Source organism: Pantherophis guttatus, chromosome 3, assembly GCF_059756535.1.
Source record: "Pantherophis guttatus breed Tessera chromosome 3, ASM5975653v1, whole genome shotgun sequence".
In the NCBI taxonomy this organism is placed as follows: Eukaryota; Metazoa; Chordata; class Lepidosauria; order Squamata; family Colubridae; genus Pantherophis; species Pantherophis guttatus.
This window is the reverse complement of record NC_142065.1, coordinates 162,247,503-162,256,195: the sequence shown is the minus strand read 5'-3', so window position 1 is coordinate 162,256,195 and position 8,693 is coordinate 162,247,503. Positions and strand designations below refer to the sequence as shown.

At 33.1% G+C, this 8,693-nt stretch overlaps 1 protein-coding gene across 4 annotated transcripts in view; it reads right to left on the bottom strand.

The window, feature by feature from the left end:
* Positions 1-5,232: 5,232 nt before the first annotated feature.
* SPIRE1 (spire type actin nucleation factor 1) overlaps positions 5,233-8,693 on the bottom strand; it is a 46,423-nt gene continuing 42,962 nt past the window's right edge. For all 4 annotated transcript variants that reach the window (XM_034429422.3, XM_060682051.2, XM_034429423.3 and 1 more), the window contains 3 exons: positions 8,494-8,521; positions 7,912-8,048; positions 5,233-6,125 (listed from right to left, as the gene is read on the bottom strand). In XM_034429422.3, coding sequence (XP_034285313.2) covers positions 5,867-6,125; positions 7,912-8,048; positions 8,494-8,521 — 424 coding nt within the window. In that variant the 3' untranslated portion in view covers positions 5,233-5,866. The remainder of the gene's footprint in view (positions 6,126-7,911; positions 8,049-8,493; positions 8,522-8,693) is intronic.

The following is an 8,693-nucleotide window of genomic DNA, read 5'->3' as shown; positions in this document are numbered from 1 at the left end:
TAGAGATGAATAGACTGATTATTGGAAAACATTTAGTTCGTTTTCTGTTTCGGACAATCACATCAAAATCTCTGGTTTACATTCTTTTAGTTAATGTAGAAAACTTCCATGATTGATGAAAGGCAGAAACTACTTTTCAAATAACATTACTGTAATGAGGTGAAACGTTGAGACACTCTATTCTAGGTCATTATTTTGTGATTTGATTGTGAGTTCTACAAAGCGGCAAATCATTTGATCTCAAGTGTTAAATGCCATAATTTCTGAAATTATAAATTAATATGACCCACTTAGAGATGGCAAAAAAGTCTTGTTTTCTTTAGGAAAGCAGTCTGTTTTTATGTCAGTTGTTGAACAGGAAAACCATATGCTGAGTCATAAAAACTAAAAAAGCACTAGCAAGGGTAGCAAATGTTCTAGAATGAGTCACTAAACTAAAGAATAGTTAGGTGTGCATATTCCTTAATTTTGCATAACCTACTGTATGAAACACTTAAATTAAACCAATGGGGAATACATAAAATAGTGTTTATATTTTTTCCTAAAAGCTAGAAACTATACATTCAGACCAAGGGTAATTCTTATTTCTCTTGAGTTTTATCCTATTCAGGCCAATCCACTCCCTGAAATATAATTCATAAAAATAGTCCTAGAGATTATAACATTTTAAAATGTTATTTTTGTGTATGTGCATATAATAGATAATTGTGTTCAGGTGATGAGACAGAAACAATATTACAACTTTTTAATGAGTTTAATAATCCATAAACTGCAGGTGAATATTATGTAAAAGGAAAACAAGCAGAAAAAGAATTATTGCCTTTTTCATTTACAAATCATTATCCATCAGGGTAGCCAGCATGGTGACATAAGGTAGATTAAAGAATTTACAGTTGTGCTTCCTTTTCAAATCATTGCCAGGTACCATTGCAGGTTCAGAAACACAATAAAGAAAACTAAACAAGTGTGCAATTTTTTTCCTTGTAAGCATCCTGACTTTTGGTGACCTGTATTGTATTGTTTTTTTAAAAAACAGCTACGTAGAAGATAGTAGGAAAAAAGTAAAAAAATGATTTTGACTTGTTTCCCCAAACATATTGTCTACTGGCAGAAAAGAAGGCTATATAACTTCTGTTTCATTACCATCATTTTCTCATTTATAGTGCAAGATAAAGTCATCACTGCAGCAATAAGTACTTTCTGAGTATAATCAAGCGATGAAGCCTTATCATTTTAAAAATATCACTGTAACATACAATGGCTTTACTCAGTATTCTAAATCCAGCTCTAGTAAACTCAACTTTCTTCAATAATCCTTCATGCATTTGATTTTCATTTGTTCCTATTTTTACCATATTATGATTTTCTTCTACCCTTGGCCTGGATGAATTTCCAGGTGAGCAAAGCCCTCTCAGAAAGCAAGATTCAAAACAGAAGGAAGTCAATGAAGAAAAAAAGGACAATAGTTTCCCTTCAGATACATGTCTCAAAGCTTTTTTGCAATAGCTTCATTTGCAAAAAAAAAAAAAAAAGTCTTCAGTCAGGAACAAAATCTAAAATGTGAATATCATTATCTTAATTTGAATATAGAGTCATCTCTGTACAAGCGAAGAATTATTGTTCTTGACAGTAGCAGTTTCCAGCAAAGGATTCTTGCTGGTGGAAAGCTGAGTACCTAATTTCTATAGCAGCTCTCTCTGTCATCTCATTAAAGGTTTAGGATTTCCCCAGTCTTCCAGATCAAATTTTGAGAAATGGACATTGGCAAAAAGAATTGTGCTATGTATATGTGGCTTTTCCCTATGGATTCAGCCAAATCAAGGACTTCTGTATCCAATCCATAGTTGTTAAAGTGACATTGTATTTTCTTATTTTACATATCTTCATGCATTTAAAAAGTACAGTTCTATACATGCCAATGGGCTTTGAAGCTTAGTGCAGATCACAGTATTGTGATACAAGGTCAGATGCTGGAATGTCTTAAGGTTTCCTATGTTTCACTTGTGAATAGCATTGAACTGCAGAAAGACATTTGCGTGACGTCCCTTCCTAGTGAGTGGTAGGATAGGATTCTGACCCACCCAAGAGTTCATCTCACCCAAGAGTTCATCTAATTCTCTTATTGGTTGGAAAGTGTAGTGGCTGCCAAATCTAGGTTTAGTGATGGTCTTTTTTTTACGTTTCCCACTTTTGGCAATAATTTATCTTGGAAACAGAAAAGGGAACTCATATAAACCATAGGAATGCAAATAACAGAAATACGTAACTTGCAAATGGTTCATTTAACTTTGACACACATCACGTGATGATCAGATGGGCTTTCAGAATCTGTACAGTAATCCAAGTCTTCTATTTGATTTTTCCCTCCTGGGGTGTACTTTTCTTTTGAAAGCATGCAGTCATGGAACATTTGGCTTGTGAAACAGCTTTGTCATATTCTCAACCAATTAGGCACATGACATTTGTGCAAAGCATTAAAAAAACAATCACTTCACAAAGTGGACCAGTACAAGCTAAATACCCTTCTGCATTGACGCCATATTCTCTGTAAGGTTCAGGACAAATATTTTGAAAACTTTTTCTTATGCAGAGACACACTGTGAAAACCTTCAAAGCAGCCAAATTGCTGGAAGAGTCTGTGCATTGGCAAAGCATTAACTTGGGTTTAAATTACAAAACAATTTGAGGTAGAGAAGAGAGCCTCAGTTTAATAAAATTCCAGCCAGATGACAATGTTCCTATGAATGTATTTGTTTTTTAATTTATGGGACCTTACACTGGAGTTGATTTTGAATTACATAGCATATGTTGATAAGCAATTACTAGGGGATAATATATAAACAGATTTAAGATCAGCTATAAAGAAAAATGGAAAAGGGAAGTAATAGATTTTCATTTATACAATTTCTTCTTCAGTAGACTTTGCCTTAATAGAAAATAAGCTATTTAAATCAGTTCTGACATTTATACTGTGAATGTAAGCATAATGTAATTATGACGGGGGTAGTTACAGATCAGAAAAATGGAAAATATTACAACCGTCTATTCATTTTTTAGTTTGAAGTATGGAATTTTGGAGTAAACTATTTTTTTTAGTACAAATTGGTAAAACATTGTCTATATACAACTGCTGAATACAGATAGACCTCAACTTATAACCATTCATTTTAGGACTATTCAAAAGGCACTGAAAAAAGTGACTTACACTTTCGACTGCTGCAGCATCTCCATGGTCATGTGATCAAAATAAAATCCAGACACTTGGCAGCCAGCATGTATTTTAACAATGGTTGCAATGTCCAGGGATCATGTGATCACCATTTGTGATCTGCCCAGCTGGCTTCCAACAAGCAAAATCAATGGGGGGGAAGTGGATTTGCTTAACAGCTGTGTGATTCCCTTAACTGCAGTGGTTCATTTAACAACTTTTGCAAAATAGATTGTAAAATTGTAAAATTGGAAATCTCATTTAACTTGCTTAGCAATGGAAACTCCAATCCCAATTGTGGTAGTTAAGGATTACCTATATTTCTCCTGTGCAGCCCAATACAAAATCTTTAATTCATTCATTTCATTAGTACATCAAATATATGTAGGCAACTATCCAACTATTGTCCTAAACATTTCAGGTTAATCTCACATACCAGAATTTTGTAAATACTAGGAAATAAATTGATATATTAATATAATACTTAACTTTTTATGTTCTCCTTGGCCCCACATAAAACACAAAAAAATGTGAAAACTATGGAAAATCTTTGTTGATAAAGAGGATTTAATAAAATCCTGTAATATTTTATTAAATTTTATTAAAGTATTGTAGCCTACATTTCAAAAGATGGCTTCTGTAGATAAAAATAACCTATTTTTATTTTGTAATGAGAACTAGGTAATATAGCTAGAAGTTCAGCTGCATTGGAAGTGAATGTACAATACGGAAAGATTCTAGATAACTCAGGGTAATAAGGACTACCAGCTTGATGATAGAATGTGTGTGTAGATTTTAAGTTAAAGAGAGCAAAGAACCTAAGAAATTATTTGCTGATTAACAGAAATGATTACTAATTATCTTGGAGCTTGTCAGTAATCGCTCATGTTATCACAACTCTAACATAGTTTTCAATAAATTTCAAATATCTATGATCTTGTAGGATCATCAAATCTTTCAAGATTTGTTGTATTATGCATGAAATTTTAGCTATTTAATTTTCTAAAATTATGCCTTATTTAATATTTATTTGGGATATTGCATAATAATGCCTCTTTCTTCGAAAGATTGCTGACTTATTTTTATTACTTTTTATATAGTTAGTTCATCACAAGATGTTTGTCATCTACAATTTGATGTGACAGTTTTTATGGGAGCCCAATATTCATCCCCAAAATAGATGAATTCTTGATCCTTGGATATTAAATTTAATATTCAGAATTTCAGATAGGTTATGTAACAGTAAATTGTTTGGGGTATTCAAGGAATAATCAAATCAAAATATTAACGCTCAAGAATTAAGATGACAAAAATTTTGATAGTATATTTCATAAATATCTGGTTGGTAATTTATATAGAAAATTTTGCCTATTTTGGAAGTGAACTGAGGTGTCACTCATTCTCTTTACAATATAAAAATGCAACCTTTTCCCATCATATATTGTATTTTGATTCTAAACATAAGCTAGGTCATTAAAACATAGCAGAGTAATTCCACAGATGATTTGCAAACAGATTAAATGGGCTGTTATATATATAAAAATAACCCAATTCCATACTAAGCGCCAGTTTTGTTTTAAAAAATCTAACTATAAAACAGTGCAAAAATGTGATGTTCAGTAGTATTTTAACTTAAAAACATTCAGTGTTTCTCCAACCTTTTGAAAACCAGAAAACAAAAACACTTCTTAATCCAAGACACATTGTCCTAAATTTCCAGGAAAAAAATCTTTACAGCCAAGATACTTACCCCTGTAAAAATGGGGTTAATAATAGACATGCTCCCATATTCTTAGCTACAGCAGTACTTACGTATTGCTCTATAATACAAATATACATATTTATCTTAACTTTCTCAGGATTATTACCCAGAGAACCCTAGTTTACAAAAGTTCATTCATATTAAAAACTAAACTTATAATGCATTCTGTCTCTATAAAGGGTTTTCTTTTGTTTATTTATAAAAGCTACAGGTAACACTATCACTAATATTCAGAGTACATTCCAAACAGGAGAAAAAAATATTATTTTGAACACACTAATTTTATTATAGTATAGCAGAAGCTGCAGGAAAATAATTACCCATTCAGGCTTCCAGCTTATTCAGTATTTTATACTAAGACTGAGATGGTATGGATTGATGAACCATTTCCAGCATATTAGCAAATCCTTCTTAATCTTGTGCTATAAGATATCAAGTTCTGTACAATAGGGGACTAGGTACATCAAGTTAACAAAATATGATTAATATTTAACTGGTAGCAAATGCCAATATGGTTTAAAATATACTAACACCATAATTTAGTTTTTCTTTAGATCTATCTACATATATATATATACATACATACATAGACACTCATCTTAAAAATAACTAAGGGATAAATAGGAAAAGTACAAATAAAGACTTCCTTTGTACACTGAACATATACAAGTAGACAACAATCTAGTATAGTTGCTTTCCTCGAATAAAACAAGCTTATTCGCTGGCCTTGTGGTAGGACAATTTCTTATTCTTTTTATAAATTATATAGAGCAGGGAAACCAATAAGCTAATGAAAATGTAAATGATCAAGTAGAACAAAGGAAAGAATGATGTTCTGGTTTTGATGAGTTTTCTAGGGATCTCATGAAGAGTAAATAAGGAGAAAGGCACAAGACTCAGATTTCATTGATAGTCCTCTCAGAAGGAGAGTATTCTGAAGTGCCTGGAGATGCCATGTAGAATGACTGTGTTTTTCTTTTTAATCTGGCTCGTTTGTTAGCCAGAGAGAGGCTGCGGCGGCTTGAATTAATGATTTCCGAAATGAACTTCTTGCAGTCCACGCACACTTCCATGGTGCTCCAGTCCTCCATGAGTTCTTTTGGAAAAAATGGTTCTTCAATTGACTTATCTACAGACTTTGACTTTGAGGACAACCTAAAAATAAAAGAACAATTCTGATCTTATTAGTACCATTCGTCTTTCCAATCATTCTAAAGAATTTCAGAAACCTTTTCAAGATTTTCCAGTTCTTAACATTTGGAGTAAAGAGAAAAAAGAAACCTGAAATAAGTCACTTAAATTTCTTAAGGTCATTTTATTAATTTGTTTGTTTCTGTCTTCGAGTCACTGTTGACTCCTGGTGACTGCCTGGACAAGTCCCTACAGTTTTCTTGGCACAGTGTTTTGGAAGTTTGTCACTGCCTTCTTCTCAGGACTGAGAGAGAGTGACTGGCCCAAGGTCACCCAACAACACAAAAATAACCAATTTTATATAATCAGAACATTTAATCCCCAGGAAAAAAATTGCTGGTAAGAAAATAAAGATTTAACACATGAATTATAAAAGAAGGCAAGAAGGGCTAAGGTATTTCAGTAAATATATTCAAGAAAGGAAAAATGCAAATTTAATGAAAATAGGATGTAGGAATAGGAAATCCTCTTGCTATCTGAGAGACTGAGGGAAGAAGGACCTCATTTCAAGAATGAGGCAGATGTTCCCACTGCAGAGAACAATCCTTGGGTCAGAGACCCATTTCCTTACTAAGAAGACTCCTATGGGATGTCAGACAGATGGCTTCTGACAGACATGTGGTATGACAGATTGGAGAGGAAGGAATATTAGATCTAACCAAGAGATAAGAGCTTGTTGGTAGCTCATAAACAGCATGATATCCAGATGACAAGAAACAATTCAAAATATTCCAACAGACTCTGTCTTAATGAACTCACTAATGAGGTTTGGAAACTCCTGCAGTTTTCAAAATTGTGTATTTACTCTTCATACTAGTATAAAAGACACTTCATTTAAGTTTCCCTGAGCTTGCTCAGTTGTGTGAGCTTGACATGTAGATCACATCATGACTTGCCTATTGGGTACAAAGGCATCTAGGCATCATGACTCAGCTAGATGTAAAATACTAGATAGTGCAGGGAAGGAACAACAGTCATTTTGTTGGCACCAATAATATAAGGAAATATAGTGTGATAGTCTTAAATTTAGGTTAATAAAACAAACTGTAATCAAGCCTATCATACTAGTGTTTTCAGAAATATTACCTGTTCCAAATACAAGACTGGCAGAGCTCAGGAGTCTTAATGTATGTGAGATGATGGTGTCATGCACAGGGGTTTATACAAGTGAATTCAAAAAGGTTTATATATGCACAAAAACTTTCCAAGAAGGATGCTTTGGTTGTCTGCCTTCTTCACAGAACGTTATGGTGTACTTCACAGAAAGTTACTCTGGAAGGTGTTAAAGGAATGTGAAGGGGAGGTGTCCTTTTGAGATCTGCCTAGGAGTTTGTTAAAATATTATTTATTTTAAGATAGGGAAAACATTTAGACCATAACTTCTAGAATTCTTTCTCAGCCTTTAGAAATAGCTACACTCTGAGTCATGTGACTGGGCAGAAGATAGGGGTGGGGGTGGGGGCTTAGAATTGAAGTGTTGGGAACATTTCAAGTGACTGACCAATTGCCACCTCCATATTGGGAGGAGAAATTCCAAGGTATGAATTTATTTGGAATCTTCCTCCATAGTCTCTGGAGAAAGCCATTTTGAATTCCGTATTTCTAGCTTCTTCTCCACCTCTAATTTGAGTTAGTGTTAGTGTTAATATCCATTAATTTGGAAAGATGAAAGGTGAGAAAGAAGAAAGAAATGAATCTCTGTCTATCTGTCTGTCTCTTTCCCCCATTATTAATTATAAGCATAACTTACCTTGGTATGCCCTTCAGTGACCTATGATGGCTGATGGAAGTTTTATCAGGCCTCATAAAGCTTTCTCCTTTCTGTAAAGCAGAAGGTCCCAGGGAAAAAATTGGAAGGGTGGAATATGGCTTTGATGGTAGGCGCATCTGTCATAAAAGCAGGGGAACAATGGTGAGATATAATTGCCCTGAGACTGCAAATGCCATACCATTTATAACACCCTACTCCAATATATTCTCAATAATGTTGTATTGACTTTATGAACCTTAGTAAAATGCTATGATAACAAAACTTTCAACTATCTTGTAAGTATAATATTCCAAAAGCAAGTGCAGATTCTCATATTCAAAACTCGTCATTAAAGTTCATTGCATGACATTTGACCACTAACAATATCTCATTCAAAAAAACCTCTTATGTTTCTTTAGGAATAAAATTGGAGACGGATAAAATTTGAGATGGAATACTATATATACTATCTTGAATTCCAAAAGAAAAGTCAGAATTTAAAACGAACAGATAAAAATGAAATATTTAAACAAATAGAAACAGTTTAATAAACAGATTTTAGATTTTTGTTTTTAAACTTACTTTTTTACAGCACTGTGAACATACAGGCCTACAACATAAAAAAAGATTGGCTTTCTTAGTTCAAAGTAAAATTGTCTCTGGGGTCTATATTGCATTTTTCTTACAAAAATATTTTAAGAGTTACATACTATTTTTGAAATTCACTGGTTATTTTATTTTTCAGCATGAATAAAAAACACGGAAAAAAGCCAGAAGACTGG